We start from the raw sequence: 22,904 nt of genomic DNA, 5'->3' as shown, positions 1-22,904 counted from the left end.
GCTTAGTTTCTAATTCAAAGGGATTTTTAAAATATTAGTTCATATGGGAATAAAGCGGAATAAAATCCTACTAACCTACGTGATTCTATTGGGGAAGGCTAACCTAAATTTGTATTTATGTGTATTTAAGGGTATTTTTCAAAGTAATAAAAATATTTGGTTTCAAGTACGCATGAACTAGGACTATCCTAGTGTACTGTACAAAAGTCTATAAGGGAAAGATTTTAAGTAAATAAGAAGGATCTGTATTACTTCTTACATGTAAATGAGTATTTAAAAATCACTTGGATGAGAAATATTTTCTTACTATATATTTTAAATCTTCTCCCCACAATTCTGTTAATACTATTGTTTAGCAAATTTGGTTTAAAAAGAAAACGGTGTATCTCAAAAAGTGGTGAGGTTGCAGATATAGCGTGTGAAAATTAACTCAGTTATGACTGGAGTCAGAATTCAAAAAGGTTTGCTCTCTCCTGGATTCAGAGAGGTGATTTTTGAAGACATCCCAGTTGCATGATTGCATCTTAATGTTGAGACCCTCAGCTGTTCATACACTCATAAGCTGAGCCCAAGAGGCTGAACCAATTCATATGTCCTGTACAAAATTATAGTGAAGAAAGACTGTTGTTTGCAAAGCTTTCTAAGATGCTGTATTGATCTCAGTGGTGGCTCCTGGGGGCTCTCACATCCTACAGAGAAAAGCCAGGCTGGAAACAGTCGAGCGCATGTCTCAGTGACTTGCCCCCCAGCGTGCAGGAATCCGGGCTGCGTGGTGTCACTGGTGTTTATCACTCAGTGTGGTAGAAGGGACACAGTCTCACAATCTCACTTTTATTTTCCTCTCCCACTCCTAGCTTGAATTTAAGTTTGAATGTGGTATGTTTTGTGGGTATGGAGTGACCAGCCAGCCCGGTTTGTTGGGAACTGAGCAGTTTCCCAGAATATGGGACTTTCAGTGCAAACACCAGGAAAATACAGGACAAACCAGGACAAGTGGGTCATCCTATGTGTGTAAGTAATGGGAGGTCCCAGAGTAATAGATTTAACCAGGTTTGCACTTTTCTTTCTTAACATAATGATACACTAATCCCATGTCTACTGTAATCAGGATTGAAGGGGACTTCAAGGAGAATCGGCTAAATAAGGCAGCAGGGTGATACGGTGGAGAGACCAGGCCTCGGAATTTCACTTCTGGCTTTACCTCTTTTGCTTGATGTTCTCGAACAAGATGCTTAATAGTAGATGCTTCATAAATTGTAGTTATTATTGTTACAAGGGGTACATGTCTTAATGGGCCAGGGTCAAAATTGATCAGCTATCTCTGTATTCTTGGTTCAGCTCCAGAGGATGTTGGAGCCAGAGTTCAGGAGAATGATGGGGTGGACCTCAGGGCAGTCTAAGTTTTAGCCAGGTGATCTGGGAGACCCATCGCATGCACTCCAGTAGCAGTCTGGCATACCCTTCTCAGGGCACTGCTCGTACTGCACTGTAATGATCATTTAGGTCTCCCCCTCTGTGGTGTTGGGGGGAGCTCCTCAAGGAAAGGCACTTGTATTATTCATCTCCAAGCTCCCTAAAAGTTAACACAGGGCCTGGCATCACAGTAGGTACTGCATAATGTGGATGGATGGGTGGATGGATGGATGGATGGAGAGATGAAGGGGTAGATGGATGGATGGGTGGATGGGTGGATAGATGGGTGCCCTCAGTGGGCCAGTGTCTTGCAATTCTTTCTTTTCCTATGGAATAAAAATGGAATTAATGAGTATGGAGGTGCTTTGACAAGGGAAGCACTTTGTGAGCACCCCTGTAGTGACATTTTTTAGGTCTCTGATTTTCTCTTAGCAGCCTCACCAGGTGCTCACAGCATGGGAATAGGATTCATAGCGCTGCTCTAAATTCACGTACAGAGTCCAGCAAGCTTGCAGTTTTCAAGATCACTAATGTCCTTCCTCTCATCTGCATTGCTTGATGATTTCTGTCAAGCACATTTTCTGTGGGCATACAAAGTTGGTGTTGTCACAGGAAGCCTAGCTGCCGAAGTTGTCCCGCGCAACTGGAGCACGTTTTCAGGACTCTACCTGAGATGAACATCTTGCACTTTTTCTAGTTTTTTGAGCATCTCCATGTTTCCTTTTTTCTTTCATAAGCTAAAGTGGCCAGTTTAACGTATTAGCCAAATTCTTGAAATAAGGTTTTTTTTTAAATGTGTCTGCTTAAGTTGTGCCTCATTAGAAATTTGGCTGTTGGATATTCATTATTAGCCAAGTTGACGATTCTTCCGACGTTGTCCTAATGTACCCCAGTGATGCCAAGATTTCTAGCACTTCTGTTTGTTTCTTAGTGCTGTGGCTAACAGTTAATAATCATTTGAAGAGGCTAAGGTAGGGCCTTTGGTCAGAACTATTCTTATCCACACCCTGAGTTCAGCAGACCATTGTCAGCTTTTCACTTGGTTGGTGTTGGGTAGAAACAACCGTGATTTGATTTAACTTCATTTGTAAAAACTCTAGACTGTGCTGAGAAAATTATAGCTCTGTGGAATTCTTTTTGAGGGTTGTAGAAAGCTGGTTTAATTGTGAAGGAGGATGAGATAAAATAAATAATGCTAAATTCAAAGTCTCTTCATAATCCATTTTGTATTCATTTTCCCTGAATAATTGGGAGAGACAGAAACCATGACATTCCAATCTCACTTTTTATGAACACCAAAGAAAAATATTCTTTGATGTATAAATTCATGGAAAAACCAATGCCTGTCAAGTAATAAAAACTGGGGCATGCTGAGTAGGCCTCTGCTAGAAATAAGACATCTCAAAGGGCAACACAGGCAAATCCTCCGCCTCAGCCTCTTAGACTAAAGTGAGAGGAGTCCTAAGGCAGTGTCTGGAGGCAAACTTACTAGTGAAGATTCCCCAGGGATGGGAGTTTTGCTCTTAAGGTTAAAAAAAGGACAGAGAACATCCCCCACCCCCTAGTTCCCCCCAGTTGCTTGTGGTAAGATACAGTTGACTTCCACATAAAAGCAAGAATGACGTGTCTGCCATCAAGTAGGAGGTCAGCATAGCCTCTTCCCATTGGTGTCAAAAGCCAGTTGATAGACTAAGTCTGGTGTCTGGCCACAAAGTCTTACATGTCTTGGTTGCATGTAATTAGTTAAACTGCATGGAACTTAGTAGAAGCTTCAAAAGACTGAATGAATATCCTCCATTTCTCTCTATAGTTCATCAAAAAACCAAAACCTCATTTTACAAGCAAAGCCGGGCCTTTGATTTTCATATGGTTTCTCTGAAATCCAGAAATTTGGATAAAGTAGTGTTAAGACCAAGCGAAAACTTAACCAAAGCAGCTGTCGCCTTGCCAAGTATGCTCACAGCCTCACCGTGTCCCAGCGTGACACGTGGAGCTCTCCTGCTCAGCCCAAGGGAGGCGTCTGCTGGGGAGGTCAGACCTCGGGGCCTGTGGCTTCTTCAGCCCCAGGCTCCTTCTCAAAGTCAAGCCCATTGGCTGCCATTTCAGATGCTAAACAAAACAGAGACATGCTCCTGTGTCATTCCCATGTACAGTGGCAAGAGGAAACATGCATGCCATTTGTTCGAGGACAGAGGAGAAGAGTTTAAATGAAACATTAAATAGTTAAATTAAATATGGGGCCTTGGTAACATAATTAATAAGAACCTACTGTATAGCACAGGGAACTCTACTCGATACTCCGTAATGACCTATATGAGAAAAGAATGTAAAAAAGAGTAGACATATGGATAACTGATTCACTTTTCTGTACAGCAGAAACTAACACATTGTAAATCAACTATACTCCAATGAAAATTAATTTAAAAAAATATGGGGCCTTGGTATAAATAAAAATACAAATGGGAGTACTTGTTTGACATGGAAAGTAACAATGGCCTCTCTCATGTACTAATAGCTGCAAATGCTTTTTCAGGGCCCACAGCCTGTCACCTACGGATCACCAAGCAGCTTTCTACCTGGCTCTGCAGCTTGCCATCTCCAGACAGGTCAGTTCTCCAATGTTCCCACACTTGGTGCCTGTTCCGTCTTGATACAGTTTGAGGGAGTAGCTGACCTGCTTTCCTTCACCTGAGGCTGACCTGGAGCCAGGGACTCTCCTCAGAGGCCGCTGCCTCCTCACAGCGAAGACCCTGGTGTTTCGGTCAATTGGAGCACCAGCTGTGAAGACACAAGGCAGGCAGGCTCTGCTTTTGGAGATTAAATCTGCAAATCTGGAGGGCCCCACCTGGGGTCACATGGCAACAGGGGATGCAGCACATGATGTAGACCCTGACGGAGGAGTCCTCAGACAGCCTTTGTCCCTTGCTAACAGAGCCCAGTGGTGAGCTGCATGGTGGGGATTTAGTCACTGGTGAGGCCTGGTCATCATAAGGGTATCAGTGATTGACAGGAAGATGCCAGCGAGTGTAGACAAAAGAGACCAGTTCCTTTCAAATATGTAGAAGATATGAACAATTACACACAGTGTCTCCTCGAAATAGGAGACTCGACAGTATTCTCCTTGCTGGAGGTGCAAGCTTTGTTGGCCTTCATCTTCCCAGCGGTAGCTTCCAGAAGCTGCCTTTGCCATTCTCATACCCTCCCGTTCCCTCCCAGCTGTTCAGGAGACTCCGGCCCCATGTCTGCCTGCCCACCACGTGCAAGACACTGGTGGTAACCCCAGCACAATCCTAAGTGCTGACTGGAGGGTGAATCGAAGGTCAGTTCCCCAGACATGCCATTCCCCTGGCAGGCCTGGGCTGTCCACATGTATCTGACTTCCCGGAGGCCAGGGAATGCTGCCAAGAAGTGGCTCCCCTTGGCGACCTGGGGACCAAGGAAACCAAGAGAGCTCACCTGGCACGGTGTGGCTCACAGCTGGCCTGACCACAAGCTGCTGCAGAGACAGCTGTGGGCGGGTGACCGACCGTCCAGTCTCTCTCCTCCTCCAGGAGCTCCGCTCGCCTCCTCCTTGAAGCCCCCTTCCCATAGCAGCCCGTTCCTCTGCTTCCTCTTGCCCAGCTCTCTTGTTCAGTATCTTTCTCACTAGACCTTAGGTTCCCTGAGGGCAGGAACCCACATCTGTCATCACTGCTTTGCGCTGGCAGCGGGGACACTGCCTGGCACGTGGTAGGCCCTCACTAATACTCATTGAATGAAGGAACCAGCTTCGAATTCCTTCAAGTCCGCCCAGCCCTTAAGGACCTCACTTTGCACCCTGTATCAGTTTTTTCCTGATTACACTAGTCATCCCTAAAAACGGATATCATGAGTGTACCTGCCTTTTGACCCTCCCAGAATACCAGTGCTGTTTACACAGCAGCCTGTGCCCCTGGGGAGGGGCGCAGTAGATGGAGCCTTCTGGGTTCACTTCGTGAAGTGACGTGTAGGGCCGGATGATCTCTTCCTGCTGTGATAGCTGGAATTCTACGGCTCAAAACAGAAAGCCTCTGTAACCAGCATTTTTAACTTACATGCATCAAAAATGGTATTTCGGAGAGGAAAACGAATAGATTTGGTAAAGACAGAAGTCACGGTTTCCTACTAAGGAGCGAGGTTACTGAGGGTTTGGGAAGAAGCAGGAGAGCTGAGAAGAGGTCCAGCCAGGGCCCGGAGTTGGAGGGGAGACAGAAAGGAGTCCCTGGGGTGACCGTGTAAGAATGCTTCAGTCTTGAGCCTGTTTTGAAATCCAGCTCCAGGTTCTAATCCTCCCTAGGTACTGTTAAACCTGCATAGAATCTCAGGTGTTCAGATACCCGTTATGTATGCATTTTATCCACCCTTGTGCTTGGGTGATTTTGAAGAAAGTCTTGAAGAGCTGTTGGATTTTGAAGGTTAAGGTTGTATCTGATCCTACTTAAATTTGGACACACCTGCTGTGTATGTGGCATTGCAGTTTGTTTCTTGGGTGGAGTTCCTTTGGATTGTAGTTTGGAAAGGTGTGGGGTTGGTTAATTTGTTTGCATAGTTCCTTGATGTCTAACGGAGATGCAGGACAAAGGGACTTGAAAAGAATCACAGGTGTCTGATCCTTTGGAAAGCTCTGTTTAAGGTTCTGAAACTTATCAAGCAGTTTAATTTCAGTACACTTAAAAAATCAGAACAGTTCAGCTAAGTCAGTTTCATTCCAATAAAAACTGCTGGGAATTTGTTATGTGTCTCCATTTAGAGTGAAATTATCTTGGGCATAATCGAAAGTAAATCAGTTTTGTGGAAAAAGAGACAGATTATTTAGGGAGAAGTAAACGATTTGGTATTGGCAGTTATACTGAGAAACAGAGTCTCTTGTATCACTTCATTAGTCATACTGTTGCTTGAAGGGGGCCTCTGTTTTCATGTTTGTGGTTAATATCCTGGGGCTGCCGTGAAGATGGCTTAAAATCTGAGTGTGGCACATGGTGAAACAACTCCTGATATATACAGAGAATCAGATACTGAAATGGTGGCTCTATGTGTGTGTGTGTGTGTGTGTGTGTGTGTGTGTGTGTGTTTAAAAATTCTTTCTGGTTTTGTTTTAAACCAGATACCAGAGGCTCTGGGGTATGTCCGCCAAGCTCTTCAACTTCAAGGCGATGATGCCAACTCCCTGCACCTCCTTGCCCTCCTGTTGTCAGCACAAAAGCATTACCATGATGCTCTGAATATCATTGACATGGCCCTGAGTGAATATCCAGAAAATTTTATGTAAGTGATACTGGACTTGCTTTTCCTTACACAGAAGCTATTGAATTTACTTCTCCCAATCTTTCTAAGTCCTTCATGTACTTCCTGGTGGTAAATAGTACAGAATCCCCTTTACTCTTGTTTTTTCATGATATTTAGAAACAAACATAGTCTTCAGGTCAACCTGAGTTGAAATACTTTATCCATTCTTTCCCATTGTGTACCTTTGAGACATACAAGATGATTTTAAATGCATTGTGGATGAACATTTTTATTTTAATAGCTATGCATTTTAAAATGTACATTAGAGAAAATACAGCTGCCTATCAAAGTGTGATTTCATAGAAATTATTGCTCAGAGGGAGACTAAGAATTTTTAAATGAGTTGTTTTAAAGTGAATTTAAAGGGAAATATTAATATACATGGATATGGCAAAAGCTATGTTGAACAAACTCCAATGACTGAAATTTGGGAAACATTGCTTTGTAGCTTGTTTGTCCCACGTTCCATAAAGGACTCCATTACTTCCAGGTGATCACTATATTTTAGGCAACTTTGATCTGGATACCTGACCTCTTTGTGTCTTAGGTTTATTCTCTAGGAAATGGAATTCCTTAAATCAATCAGCAGTGTTTGTTCGTAACCTAATTGTCATTACACACTGCCATGTGCTGGAATTGTCTGCGTCTTCCCGTCTTCCCTCTGAATCCCTGAATCCAGGCCTGTTGATTAGGCTTTGTTGAGAAGGACATTGTCTTTTGGGCTACTCATTTTATCCTCAGTGGAGTAGCTTAGTAACCAGTACACAGTGGCCAGAAACAGTAAACAGTCCCGCAGGCTGGCAGGTTCTCATTGTCTAAGTGGCAGGGTCAGCAGTGGGCGGGGGCGGCCTGGGGCAGGGGGAGAAGGGAAGGCAGGCTCTCTCCACTTCCAGAAATAATGCAAATTTTAAGTGGACCCGCCTTGGCTTTATTTCTCTGCCTCATCACCTCACTGTGGTTTTAATCAGTGCGTTTCAGCAAACTCCGCTCAGAAAATCGGTTCACACGTTTCCATTACAAACATTTCTTTGTCTTCAAGTGAAAAGGGCACTTCTCTTCTCCCCATCGAGAAAATTCTCATTATAATCCAGGAAACCTCTGACTAGAGATTTCTCTTGTAGGTTCAGCTATTTATGCAGAGTGAATTAAAGAGCTTTGCCACTTGCTCACGGAGTACATCTCAAAATGCACACGGAGTGCATTTCTGGATTTTATCCAAAGCTGGTTAGCCCGTGGAACCGTCAAGTGGTTAAAGCACTTTCAAAAATACTCGGCCCTTTAGCCCTCAGTAGAGTAGAGCCTGATGCAACTGAATTCAGTTTCTCTCATCAATACTCTTATAAAGTGGCTGCCCCTGCCTCCCAAGCCCAGCACCTTCATTGGATGTTTGTTAGATGTTAGACTCCAGCGTGTGGCCCTTGCGTAGACAGCCTGGGGTGTCATCTGAGAGGAGAGGAGGCTTATTAAACTAACAGCCACACTGCACGGTAAGCAGTAAACAGTGGTGGCTAATATGGTAATGCCTCCAAGTGACAGCAGCTGACAGCCTTTTCAAGTAGTAGAAGTAAGGAACAGCAGTAGAGGTATTTGAGGAATGCGAGCCTGTTATTTTAATGTTAAGCTGTAAGCTCAAAAAAGCAAAGCATATGGCAGCAGGGCTGAGAGCCTCTGATGACTTGCTTGCTTTTTAAATATTTGTATTTCTTCCTTTGTGATGGGAAACTTCTTCCTCCCAAGAATACTTTATTAAAAGTTGGGGCCAGATATAGTCAGTGGATCCCATGGTTTCTTCCCAACCTGGCTGAAACATTTCAACACCAACCTAAATGAGATTACGTGGGCACCTGTCCCAACTGCCATGTAGCATTATCCGTATGTTTGTGACAAGCTTGTCTCCAGAGAGCTGCAGACTTTCGGAAGCCTGGGATGTCCTCGTGTCTCTCGTGTCCCAGCAGCCACAACCTACCACAGACTGAGTATGTAGTGGATGTTCCCTCGGCCCCTTCCCTCTGCTAGGGTCAGGCCTGTCCGACTGTTGAACCAAGAAGTGATTTCACTAGCCTCTTAGCCTGATGCAGAGAATTACAGAGCTTTTTGGTCTCCATTAAACGTATTCAAGATACTTAGCCACCATCTTTTATCACTTCATGGTGACAGTAAGGACGGGTAACCCTGGAGAAACCAGGGGCTCCCCCAGGGGCAGTGAGCTGTCCTGGTCAGTGCATTGAAGGCATTCATACGTGGTGATCACTCAGTAATTGAGAGGCATTCATATTAATAGTATTACTACTGATACAGTGTCTTCAAATGTAATATTTTAGAATCCTTTAAAATGATTAAATATTGAGTAGAAGCAAAAGACTATTTATTAAATCTATTCAAAATAATAATACAACTAACCTATGTATACCCACTTCTTAACTTAAGAAAAAGAACATTAATGTTGCCTGTGAATTTCTTGTGCACTCCTGCTGTCCTCTTCCCTGACCTCTCCCTGCACGGGTTAACCACCATCCTGAATTCTAAAAAAATTTTTAATGATCTCCTTACACCACTCGCTTCATTGCTTAACATTGTGTTTCTGAGGGTCATCCTTCTTGCATACAACAGCAATTTATTCATTTATACTGACAAATAGTACTTTATTGTATAAATATACCAAGATTTCTTTTTCTAGTTTACCGTAAGCGGATATGTGGGTTGTTTTCAGTTTTCAGCTGTTACACGAACGATGCTGCTGTAAATATCCTTGCACAGTCCTCCTGGTGCCCATGTGCAAGTATTTCGTCAGGTAGACACCTAGGAGCGGAACTGTTGAGTCATAGGATGCGTGTATCTTCAGTTTTACCAAATAATTCCAAACTGTTCTCCATAGCGGTTGTGTCCGTTTACATCTCCAGCAGCAGTGCCCACGGGCCCACGCAACTCCAGACACCAACACTTGGTGCCCTCAGACTTGTTGGCTGCTGGCTAATGGTATTACACTGTGAGTTTAAGTTGCATGTCCTCATTATTAATGAGGTTGAACACCTTTTTCATGTGTTTATTGGTCATTTAGCTTTTCTCTTTTATGAGGCACATATAGAAGTCTTTCTTCTTTTCTAATCTGGTTGTCCATTTCATACTAATTTGTAAGATTTCTTTATGTTATGATTAAAAATGCTTTTGTTGGTTATATGCATTGTAAAAAGCTTCTCCCAATCTGTGTCTTGTCTTTCCTTTTCTCTTAATGATATCTTTTGATGAACAGAAGTTCTTAATTTTAAAGTATAGTTGAATGTATCAGTCATATCCATGGGTAGTACTTCTCTGTCTAGTTTAAGAGACCTTTCCTAAGTTATCTTCTCAAGCTCTCTCATGTTATCTTTCATCCTTGAGGCTAGGAGTCCATCTGGAATTGACTGTTTTATGTATGTGAGGTGTAAGGGATCCAGGGTAATTTTTTCCCATGTGGATACCCAATTGTCCAGCCACATGTATTGAAAAGATTCCTTTTGCGGTTTCTCCCCAGGGCCACTTTTGTCTTAAACCAAACGTCCATCTGTGTGAGGAGTTGTCTGTGAGCTTTCCACTTGGTTCCATGGGTTCAGGGTGCCCACCTCTGTGTGATTGCCTCTCTATCGTCATCCTTTTTTTTTGTTTGTTTTGGTTTTGGGTTTTTTTGCGGTACGCGGGCCTCTCACTGTTGTGGCCTCTCCCATTGCGGAGCACAGGCTCCGGACACGCAGGCTCTGTGGCCATGGCTCACGGGCCCAGCCGCTCCGCGGCATGTGGGATCTTCCCGGACTGGGGCACGAACCCGCGTCCCCTGCATCGGCAGGCAGACTCTCAACCACTGCGCCACCAGGGAAGCCCCTCTATCGTCATTCTTACAACTTTATTATACATGAGGTCAGTCCACCCCTGTAACTTGCTCCTCAGGGATATCCTGGCTGCCCTCAGGCCTTTGAGCCTCCATATAAATTTTCAAATTGGTTTTTTCACGTTCCACCGAAAAAAATCTGTTGAGATTTTGATTGGAATTACATTTAATCTAATAGCTTAGTTTGGGGAAAATTAGATATCTCTAATTATTTAGGCCTTTAGAAAATACTTTTTAAATGAAGCTTTATAATTTTCTTTATACAGATTTTGTTGATGTTTACTAGGTTTATTCCTAGTTACCTGAAAAAAATTCCATGCTTTTCTATTTAAACCTCTATTAAGAGTTTAGGGAAATTTCCTTCTTCCAAGAAGGCTTGCTAAGAGTTTTTTTTTTCATCATGAATTGATATTGAATTTTATCAAATGTTTTTTCAGTATTTATTGAGATGATTATATGATTTTACTCCTTTAATCTGTGAATGTTATATTAATTGATATTTTTAAATGTTAAATTAACCTTGCATTCTTGGAATAAGCCCAACATCATCATGATCTATTCGTTTTTTAATGGATTCAGTTTACTAGTTTTTTTAAAGAACATTTACATTTATGTTCATGTGTGAACTAGCTTGTAATTTTCCTTTCTCATTATATCCTTGTCAGGTTTTGGCATCAAGGTTAGGCCGGCCTCATAAAATGAGTTGGACTAGCTCTTTTTTGTGTGTTTTGGAATCTTTGTGTAAGATGTGAATTATCTGTTCCTAGAATAATAAGTTTGGGTAGAATTTGCCTGTAAAACCATCTGGGACTGGTCTTTTTTTCCATGGAAGGACTTCTGATGCTTTTTAAAAATGATTATAGTATATTCAGGTTTTTCTACTTCTTATTTTATTAAGCTATGTTTGATATACTATATATATTTTAAGAATTTGCCCATTTAATCTAAGTTCTAAATTTTATTGCCTTAGAGTAGTTTATAATGTTTTTAAATTATTTATTGTCATACAGCATCTGTGGTTAGGTCTTTTCCTTTCCTCATTGCTGTTTAATGTGCCTTTTTTTTTTTCTTGAACAGTCTTGCCAGAAAACTGTCTGAAACATTGATCTTTTCAAAGAACCTTTAGTTTTTTTTATCATCTCAACCGTATATTTACTTTCTCTTTTATGAATTTCTGTCCTTATTTCTATTATTTCTTTTCTCCTATTTTCTTAGAGTTTGTTCTGTTTTGTTTTAGTTGGTTTTCCTTCTTAATTTTTTAAGTTGGATGTTTAGTTCTTTAGTATTGTGCCTTGCTTATTTTCTGACATAAGCATTTAAGATAAAATATTCCGCTATGTACTCCTTTAACTATAAACCACAAGTTTCAATATGTGAAATATTTGTTATTGTTTCATTCTAAATATTTTTAAATTTCCATTATTATTTTTTGATGAATTAATTATTTTAGAACTGTATTTTATAATTTAAAAATATATGGGTTTTTTTTTAACTTATCTTTTGTCAATGGGTTTTTAACTTCATTGAACTGTGTTCAGAGACTATAATCAATATAAGTTTGAAATTTGTTGAGACTTGTTTTATGGCCCAGCATGTGGTCACTACTTATAAATATTTCATGTGTGCTTAAAAAGAATGTTTCCTGCATTTGGGGGTAATTTTTTGTATATTTTATTACGTTGAGCTATCAACTGTGCTTTTCAGATCTTTTTTTTCTTATTGATTTTTTTTTCTACTTAATCTATCAGTTTTTGAGCAGAGGTATATTGAAACTACCTCTGATTGGTAGATTGTCCTGTTTTACCACATAGTTGAAGCAATTTTTTTTCTTCTTTTTTTTTTGCGGTACGCAGGCCTCTCTTAAAATGCACCTTTTAAAAGCTGTGCTATTAGGTGCATTTAAATTTAGAATTGCTATGTCTTCCTAGTAAATTCAACCTTTTATCAATATGTAAGTAGTTGCATAATTCATTTTGCCTGAAAGTCTATTTTGTATGATGGACACATACCTGCACACACAAATGTATATGTGTACATATACATGTATACACACATAGTATGTGTGTGTGTGTGCGCTTAGAATATCTTTTTCCATTCTTTGAACTTTTTATATTCTTATATTTTACATGCACTCTTGTATTCATTAAATATAGCTGTTTTGTTTTTTTGTTCCAGATAGGCTGACAGTCTATCTGGAACATTTAGTTCATTTCCATTTATTATAAATAGTGACATATTTGTATTAGTGTCTCCCACTTCATTTGTGTTTTCTATTTGTCCTGCTCTTTTTTCATATCTTATCCTCTCCTTTCCTACCTTCTTTTAAATAATTATGTTTTTATTACATATTTTTCCTTTACTAATTTGTAAGAGAAACGTTCTATTTTGGTTGTTTTAGAAATTTTAGTGAGGGTCTGTTGTTGGCAAACTTTCTCAACCTGTGTCTAAAATTGTATTTGGCCTTTCTCTCAAAAGAGATTTTCAAACTAGATCTATGATTCCAAGCTCACATTTCCTCACAGCACAGTGATCTTGCTCCTTTTGTCGTTGTTGAGAAGTCAACCGTTGGTTTAATTTTAGTTCATTTTAATGTCATCTGCCTTTTCTCTCTGGCTGCTTTCATTGCCATTCTTGCTGATGCTTGGCATTTTCACTGTGATACAGCTAAGAGTAGGTCCTGCTGGGGACTTTTTAAAACTGTGGATTGGTCTTGTTTGTATTGTTTATCATTTCTAGAAAATTCTCAGCCATCATTTCTTCCAGTATGTCTTCTCCTATAGCTGGCATATCACTGGATCTTGCTTTTGTTGTTTAGTCTGATAAGTTCTGCCTTTTGTGTCAAGTGTTTGGTCCATTCACATTTAATATAATTAATGATGGTTGAATGTACGTCTGCCATTTCTGTATATATCTTGTCTCTTTTGTTCCTCTAATACTGCCTTTTTCTTCTGTTGAAAACTTGTTTTTTTAAACCCTTTAACTATTAAATGCCTAAACAAAAGGATGAAAAATTAGTATTTGCTGATTACGTATTAAATGTCTCTAACACACTGTAAGTTTTTTCCAAAATAAAATTTAACAAAGTACACATTTTTATATTGAACAGTGTTCACAGATTCTGATAGATTCGCTTTCTCTTGTACTTGGTATAAGAGCCTCAATCATTCTTCTTTTAAAATAGAGCTTTGCAAAAATTTCCTAATTGATTACTGTATTTTACTTAGTAATTTTCCTCACTGGCCCAAGAATGTAGAAGTAGATGCCAGGTGATGTTGGGAACAATTGTTTCTCCTAAAGACAGTGTGGTGGCCAGGGCTTGGTCAGGCCCTCACAGACTTCGTGTTTCTGCCACGGGATTATTCATTTTTAGATAAAATATCGCAATGAGAACTGACAGTTTGTTACTTTTGTCTCTGGAAAATATACCAGATAGTATCATGCCAATGGTGGCACATTTGAGAACTTTAGTATAACTGAGATATTTTATTCTAATTTCAGCAAGCCTTCCAATGGCTGCTAAGGGCAGCCACACCAGGGTGTAGTTTCTTGCCCTGAGACAAATTGTGGTTTTACAACTTTCCTAATTACAGATTTTTAGTTGATTTGAACTTTACTCTTTTCTACTTAAGTAAAACACATACAGACACTTATTCTCCGGCTCTCAGAGAGGTCATCAAATCAACAACACACTTAAGAAACCATCAAATGTTACTGCAAAGCACAAAAAGTAAATTTTGAAACCTCTCAAAGATAAAAATACAAGTGGGATCATTATGGTGTTTTCTGATCCACGACTTTGATATATCAGATATTGAAACAAATCCTCAAGCCACCAGATTGGAAAACAATCTCTTCTTCTGTATGTGGTCTTCTATTTTCGTACCCGTGGAAACAGATTTTTTCAGACAATCGTGCTGCTTTTTACGTCAACAGGAACTAACTGTATGGAAAGAAATGAACATATATAACGTTCATGCATTCATTCATCCATTTGTTCACTCATTTAGCAATAATAACCACTAGCATTTATGCACTGCTTTGTGACAGGCAACTCCTATCCGCACTTCACATATTTTAAACTAATTTAATCATCATGAGACCATCAAAGGTTGGTAGTATTATCATCCCCGTTTTACAGATAAGGAAACTAAGGCATAGGGAGGTTTAGTGATTTGTCTAGTTGTGTACCTAGTAAGTGGCAGAGTCATGCTTTGAACCCAGGCAGCCTGGCCTTGGCCTCTGTGCTCTGTGCCTTCGAAGCATTGCGTTCTTCCCACATTCCAGTTGCCATGTGAGGTGCTGGGCATGCCGCCATGGACGAGAGAGAGGTAATTTATGCCCTCTTCAGGCTAACAATTCAGATGAACAGGATTTTTATCCTACACCCTCCGTTAATCTCTTCAATAAACCAGAAAGATTGATGGGGATCATTTCTTGAGTGGAGTATACATACCTGGTTTAAAAAAACCATTACTTGGCAAGTAAGATTGTACCTTTTTCTCAGTCTGTCTCACTTAACACACATAGTCTCAAAGAAACTCAGTTTAAGTTGAAATATCATATTGAGTAATGTTTTGATGTAGTGATTACTGAGAGGCCAGGTGTTATGGACTATTTTTATGTCTGAGCTGAGTGATGGAGTAATGAACATGCCTATTAAATTTGCATTTGATAGAAAGTTGGAACTCAAGAAAAGAGGCTGTTCATCTAATTAAACTAGAGAAATGATTCACTGGAAACCTGAAGGATGTCTGGGAGGGATGAGTGCAAGGTAACCAACCCAGGGATGCCTGTTCCTCAGATACAGGCTGGGGAGGGGATCCTTGGGCAAAGGAGAGCAGGTGACAGCCTAAACGACACCACAGACCAAAGTGGAGTGGATTCAGTGGTGCAGCAGCTTATTTAAAATCAACTTTCCACAACAACAACAGCAAAAGGACTTGAATAAAAAGTGGACAAAGGGGCTTCCCTGGTGGCGCAGTGGTTGAGAGTCCGCCTGCTGAGACAGGGGACATGGGTTCGTGCCCCGGTCCGGGAAGATCCCACATGCCGCAGAGCAGCTGGGCCCGTGAGCCATGGCCGCTGAGCCTGCGCTTCCGGAGCCTGTGCTCCGCAATGGGAGAGGCCACAACAGTGAGAGGCCCGCGTACCGCAAAAAAAAAAAAAAAAAAAAGTGGACAAAGGACTTAGATAGACATTTCTACAAAGTAGATATTCAAATGGCCAGTAAGCACATGAAAATATTCTTAGCATCACCAATCATTAGGGAAATGCAAATCAAAACCACAATGAGATACCATTAGGATGACTATTATTTTAAAAAAAAATAACAAACAAAAAAAAAACAGATACTAACAGGTGCTGGAGAGGATGTGGCGAAGCCGGAACCCTTGTGCTCTGCTGGTGGGAATGTATAATGGTGCAGCTGCTTTGGAAAATAGCGTGGCCATTCCTCAAAAAAATAAGAATAGATTACTATATGATCCAGCAATTCCACTTCTGGGTAAATACTCAATAGAATTGAAGGAAGGAATTCAAACAGAGGTTGTACACTCATGTTCATAATAGCAGTATTCATAATATCCAAAAGGTAGAAATCACCTAAGTGTCCATGGATGGATGAACGGATAAGCAAAATCTGGTCCATACATAAAACAGAATGTTATTCAGCTTTCAAAAAAGAAGGAAATTCGAAAAAAAGAAAAAAAAGAAAGAAAGAAGGAAATTCTGACATGCTGCAACACAGATGAACCTTGAGGATGTTATGCTAGAGAAACAAGCCATCCACAAAAGGACAAATACTGTATGATTACTCTAAGATGAGGTTCCCAGAGTAGTCAAAATCATAGAGACAAAGTAGAGTACTTAGTGGATACAGGGTTCCAGTTCTGCACGCCTGTCTCCCTGTCCTCCTGGGAAGAGAGCTTGTCTGAAGGCCTGGCTGCTGGGAGAAGCCAGGCCAGGGCAGTCACCCCAGAGCCAGCCATCCCCGATGGTGGCATGCAGAAGGTTTATTTATTTCAGTGCTCTCATTTACAATGTCTCAAGTTCTCCTAGATATCTCGTCCCACCATTCAAAGTGTGGAATATCATCTTCAGAATTCATGCAGGGTGTTTCCTGGAGATCTCTGGATCCCCAGCCCCTAACCCAGAGCTTAGCTTGCTGCAAACATTACTACTCGTTTGTACACTGACGACCCTGCTGAGCAGCCTAGAGGCCTTAGTTCACAGCGAAGCATGTTTACCTGTGTTTCGTCTAGTGTCTGTTTCCGCTTTCACTCTGCTGAGTTCCGCTACATGATAAAATGATGATGTCTGCTGATTTCAGGGCTCACATACCGCTCCTGCTAGGTACCCAGCCACCTGTGAGAAAACCTCCAATAGTACAAGTCCAGGTGAATGCCAGTTCATTTGTAGTGGTCTTTGCATTTTCAGTTAATGACAAACAAAACAAAAACACCTGAGAGCTAAAGGAGAGCAAGAAAAGAATCTTCAAATTTATCTCCTAAGCATTCCTGTGGGATCCTGAGCTGAAACCAGCTGGTGGGGAATGCATCACCCACCTGCAGACGGTCAGACTTGCTCTGCTTTAAACATCCCTCCAGTTAAGGGTGAGAGAGCCCGCTTTCTGCCAAGTGTGTACCAAACCTCATGATGTGCTACGTGAGGACACAGAGAAGGTAAAGAGAGAACGTGGATAAGACAGGGCAGGATTCATGAGAGCAGGTTCTGTGCAAGGACCCATGGCTCCATTCGGCCTGTGATCCCAGCGGGATGCCTGATCCACCTCTGGTCCCACGGAGCTGGCCAGCTTCGTAGCACCCCGCTGCTCTCTTCCTTTCTGGCGCCCTTCTTGACTTTGGGTGGAGGCTGCCATTTCTAAATTACAGAACTTCATGGCTCCCTTAGAGTCTGTGTCTCATCGGGCTGAGCCCTCTTCCTTCTAGGTCTAGGTGATTGTAGGATCCCCACTCTTTGGCATCTGCCTTTATCCCTGAAAAGGGCCCCCAGTGCATCTTTTCTTCTTGAGCTCCCATCCTCAGACGTGGGAATGTGGGGAGATCCAGGCCGTGGCAGCCGAGTCAGAAATAAATCCCGCAGAGACGGCTTTTGGGGAGCGGCCTGTCAGTAGATCTGCTCTTGGTTCGCCCCCTCACAATTTTAGAGACGACCAATGGCTTTGTGGTTCAGACAGAATAGATTATTTCTTTTTAGAGCCGGGATAGTTCAATGGAGAACTTTTTTTCAAATGTTTCCTGTTCACACGTTTGTATAGCAGAGGGCTCACCGGGCCCAAGGCACTTGCTCACCGAATCGCTCACCAGAGCTGGGGGCAGCTTCTCGGCCGCCTGCTGCCCTGCACGCCGTCGGCCCCTGGTTCCACCCGGTCCGACCGTGCTCAGGAAACCATCCCGACTGCTGCTTCGTGGATAGCACTTAATGAAAGGGCTCCCTTCATGAAACTGTCACGCTCAGGCATGGGAGGAGGTCTCCCAAGTCTGGGCAGCGTGAATCCACACATGTTCTCAGGTCAGCCTGTCTTGGTCGTTTCCGGCTTAGGTGCCGGTTCCAGGACGCTAATCGGAGTTGAGATTAATAGCTGAAGTGGGAGCGAAAAATGAGCCAAACTGGGGTTTCTTGGGGTGATTTATTTCAGCTAAATATGTCAGTTGTTTGTTTGTTCTAAAAATATCGTGAGGAGGATGGGGGAGTACTCCAGATTGTTGACACTTTGACTGAAATGAGAAGCAGAGTGTAACTGATACGGGATCGTGCAGGAGTCCCTGCGGGTCACGAGGAGGAGGCGGGATCAGGCTACCGAGAAGCGGCGGCAGGACCGTCCCCAGCGCCGTCACTCCAAGCAGCCTCCCAGGCCAGGATGAGGGGCTGCTAAGTCCTGCAGAGCGAGGTATCTGACCCTGATGCTTCCTTTTGCTGAACAAGCGTGGTGTCGATGTTCCAGGAACCAGCAGATATGGGAGCCTGAGCTGGGGTCAGGCTCACGGCGACTGGGAGCCGTGCTGAATGTCCCCCCCCCCAGACCTGCCAGCACCCTGTGCGGCATCTCCTTCCACGGCAAGCAGAGGCCCTGAAAGTGGTCAGATTTCAAGAACTTCCTCAGCGGTAAAAACTCCCAGACAGAAGTTTACCCATGAGCCGCCTGTGCCGGTCTCTCGACAGGGCTTCGTTCCCGGAGAAGATGCTCTCATAGCAGGAGCCGTGCCCTCCAAACCCTCCCTTGGTGGTCCTGTTAGCAAAGCCAGCAGGAGTCAGCGCGCACTTGGGGGTTTTGTAGAGGAAACCAGGCACTCAGATTTGATCCCTTTAAGACTTGTAGACGAAGGGTTTCTGTCTGGCAGCCTGTGAGCAGACATCTCTTAGAATTCCAGGAGGTCAACGCACATTTCAAAGATGTCTGGATTTAATTATCTTCAGGCTGGGCAGGCATGACTCCAAACACTCCCTGAGATCCTGAGCTCACCTCCTGTTTACTTGCTTGGTTCTGGAAGATGTTTGAGTTTTCCAGCCCTGAAGAGGACCCCCAAAGGCAGTGGGTGATTATCCAGTGCTTTGCAGACTCAGGACGTGCCCTTTATGTGGGCGAAAATGCGACTGGTGCCCCTGGCTTAGTACGCTGCCCCTCACCGGAGATGCTCGGGAAGGACCTGGACAGGGTTGTAGCACATCCACCAGGAAGCCACCCAGAGACTCTCTCCAGATGGAAAGGAAGGTTCAAGACCACAGGTGGGGGTAGCCTTCATTTGTGAGCTTAATGTAGGTGGTTGATGAGAATTGCCACTGAATTTAAGAATAAAATACCCTCAAAATCCTTATTGGAATGAAATAAACACAGGTAGAATTGCCTAAGTGTAGGGACTATGGGAACTCTTCCTTGGATGTCTTTTTTAAAAAAACTCAGACCCTTTGAAGGCTAAGATGGAGAGTTATGAAGTAGAGTGGTGCTTTTTGAACTTAAGTTTGCACAAATCACCTAGGACTCTTGTTACATGAAGGTTCTGATCCACCGGGTCTCGAGTGGTGTGTACTTTCTGCATTTCTCACATGCTCCCAGGGGATGCAGAGGCTGTTGCCCCAGCCACGCTCTTGAGCAGTAAAGCATTATAGGACCTCTCAAGGCCTTTTCCAGGGTTGGGTTAATTGGAAAAATCTATATTTTTTCTAATGAGTCGATGAACAGCACATCAGTACAGCAGTTAGGTGAGCCAGATGATCAAAGAAATTGTGTATTTCCCGTGTAATAGTTGGGTAGACAGAGCGTTCATTCAGGTGACATTTACTGAACAACCACCATTAGTGAGACCCCCCCAAGCAGTGTTTGATATCTAATCTAATATCATACCCCCCCATCCCTTCCAGCTGTCGTCAGAGGGTCCTCAGGGGGCTGGAGGCCTCAGCTCTGGGGCCTGCGCAGCTGCAACCCCACCATCATGGGCTCTCCTGGTGGTGACTGGGCCTGTGGAGCTGCGTCAGGCCAGGCAGCTCGCAGGCCAGTCGTGGCCTTGATCTCCAGTGACAGTGACTCAGCCCCGGGTCAGAGGCTGCTTTTTGCAGAGAACACCACCTCCTGGGATTGGGCTGCCTTGGAAACCCGGCCAGGAGAGCAAGGGCTCCAAGACCAGCAGGACATGAGAAATGCTGGTAACGAGGAACTGAGATGGATTTCCTGCACGAAAGCCACATTGAAACCTGAAAGCAGCCCCTCGTCCCCCCCTGAGGGGTGGGTTAGAGGTGTTTCGAACATCCTCTCCGTGACCGGCTGCCGCTCAGTCCTGTCTGACTTTGTTCCCAGCTGACTCATCTGGGTTCAGATTTCCACCGCCCCTGCTCATCACCACGTGCTTGGGGCGCATCTCTTTCAATTTCTCTCACCATCTGATCTGTGGCTGCCAAGCCATCTTCTCAATTTAAAATTTCATTTCATCATACCTACCTCCTCCCCACCCCTGCCTGATGCACTGTCACTTCTACCTGGTGACAGAGTGGTGACACTTCCCTTCAGGTGTTTGGCAGCCCGCCCCACTCCAGCTCTCAGGTCAGGCTCCTGGGAAGTGAGAGATGTGGGAGGTATCCAAGTCCCCCGTGGCCACTGCCCCACGTGGGCAAATACCACATGCGTTTCCTGCACAGCTGTTTTGCATCCCAGCCTACATTCAGCAGATAAACAAAGACAGGTCCCTGGCATGCTGAGCCCAAGAGCACACAAGCACAGATCAGCACAAAATACCAAACGTTCAAGGTTCCCGTGATGTTCTTTCTGAATCAGTTGCCTTGAATACAGCATTTACGGATCTGCTAATTAGTGAGGGGTTTTGTTTATTAATATGCGTGTTTCCTCCTTGATGGACTTAATGAGCGCATTGTTTATACTGCCAAATAAGATTGGAGGGAATTATTACTTTAGAATTTCTCTAAACTTTCCTAATTTATTTTCATGGACAGTTCTTCATCAGAAAGCTTAGTGAGGAGTATTAGATTTCAGAATTTAGTGATATCTACCCTTTTAGCTTCTTCTCGGGCCCCAGCCTTATATCCCAGACTCCAGACACCATTCCTTGAGTGCACGGGACGCTCCTGCCATTGTCGAGATGGTCCATCTGCCTGCCTGGAAGGCCCTTCCCCAGGACCCCTCCCACCCTAACTGAAAGTCCTACTTCTCAGCTGTCTTGCATGACCCCCCCAGGCCGACCCTGTCTCCTTCCTTTTGTGCTGCCAGAGAACCTTGTCCATATGTCTGTTTGTGTTCATCACATATGTGTATGTAACACTAGACTGTGAGGTTTGGTGGGGAAAGAGACCATGTCTTATTCCCCTTTGTGGCCTCAAGGGCGTAATAGGCATTTTTTTAATGATTGACAAAAGGACGAACAAATTCAAGTTCATTATCAGGCACACTGACATGTAGGTAGTCAGCTGTACAAATTATGGGGTGAGTGAACAGATTACAAAAAATATTTTATACAGATGAGGAAGGAGCTAGATGCTGCCTGGGGGGCAGGGGGTGAGTCATAGGAGATGTCAGACGGTGGGACTTGAACAGGTAGAGTTGGTTGGGGGGCTCTGGGGAGGGGACTTCTAGGCAGGTGGAGGGAGCACAGTGAGCTCAGGCAGGAAGATGGGAGGGCACGTGGAAAAAGCTCGAGGAATCCTGTTGAGTCTGTGTCTCATGGGGGTGGGGCCCGGGGTGAAGCTAAACCAGAGAGATATGCTAGAGGGGAAGCCTAGTGCTTGGGGGCAGTTTCCAGGGAGTGAGGAGTCTTCCCGGGGATGAGGATTAGACATTAAACCTGGCCCTGGTACATCCTCCAGGGTGCCCAGTGAAAAGTCACCAGGCCACATGGCCCCAGAGCTTCACCAGGGGCCTGTATCTTCTTTCTAAGCTCTACACTAAGCCAGACAGTTATTTCAAGAGTTACCTTGGAATTCTCAAAAAATTCCAAAAATGGGGTAAAGTATTGTTTCTGTTAGTTTTAATGAAAAGTAAAGCCTTGATTAACTGCATCCTTCAAGTGTCTAGAATTTTATATGTGCCTGACTTTTGAGTGAAAGAGGCAAGTCACAAAAAGCACAGGCAAATGTGATCAATTTTTTTTTTAGTGTGATCATTTTTTAAAGAACCATGTATGATGTATCCTAGGAACAACACCCCAGGAGCCCAAACTCCACTTTTCCTGCAGCCCTACCCAGATTTCAGGGCCTTAATCTGTCCCTAAGCCAGAAATCCTGCCTAATATTCGTGGCAAGTCTTTCCTGCTGACTGGACTGTAACTTCTCTGAGGTCAAGGGACTGTATTTTATGCCACTTTTATTCCACACAGTATCTAACACAGATCTTTGCACATTTTAGGGTTTTAAATATTTAACACTGGATTAGAAAATGCTACATATCTTCATTAGTGTGGCCAGAACATTTCAAGTCATTCTCCTCTGTTTCTCGTTTGGCTGTTTGGAGTCAAATGGGTTTGGGTTTACATTTCTGTTCTAACAGCGACTGGCAACGTGAACTGGGGCAGCTTCCTTAGCTCTCAGCCTAACTTGGAGGGTTGTTGTAGAGATCACTGATTACGTATTTACAGCGTCTGACAGCTGCTGCTGTTATTGTTATTATTTCACCCATCTTGAAAGCAGAAGCCTCCTGGCTTATAGCTTATTATTCCACAGTTGAGAGCTCTTGTATTTTCTGGAATTGCATTTCCATTTGGGAGTTTTAGCTCCTATTACTTAAGGCTGGCTTCAGTGGTTGGGAGTTGGGGAGGCTCTTTGACCTGAATCTCCAAAGATGCGTAGAGGCTTAAAAAGCAGAAGC

General features: G+C 43.2%; 1 protein-coding gene across 9 annotated transcripts in view; it reads left to right on the top strand.

The window, feature by feature from the left end:
- The window catches only part of TTC7B (tetratricopeptide repeat domain 7B), a 238,212-nt gene that overhangs the window by 145,515 nt on the left and 69,793 nt on the right, over positions 1–22,904 (top strand). For all 9 annotated transcript variants that reach the window (XM_060295192.2, XM_060295185.2, XM_060295188.2 and 6 more), the window contains 2 exons: positions 3,947–4,019; positions 6,536–6,696. In XM_060295192.2, coding sequence (XP_060151175.1) covers positions 3,947–4,019; positions 6,536–6,696 — 234 coding nt within the window. The remainder of the gene's footprint in view (positions 1–3,946; positions 4,020–6,535; positions 6,697–22,904) is intronic.

Source organism: Globicephala melas, chromosome 2 (assembly GCF_963455315.2).
Source record: "Globicephala melas chromosome 2, mGloMel1.2, whole genome shotgun sequence".
Lineage (NCBI taxonomy): Eukaryota > Metazoa > Chordata > Mammalia > Artiodactyla > Delphinidae > Globicephala > Globicephala melas.
The sequence above is the reverse complement of the archived record's forward strand: the minus strand, read 5'-3'. Positions and strand labels throughout refer to the sequence as shown.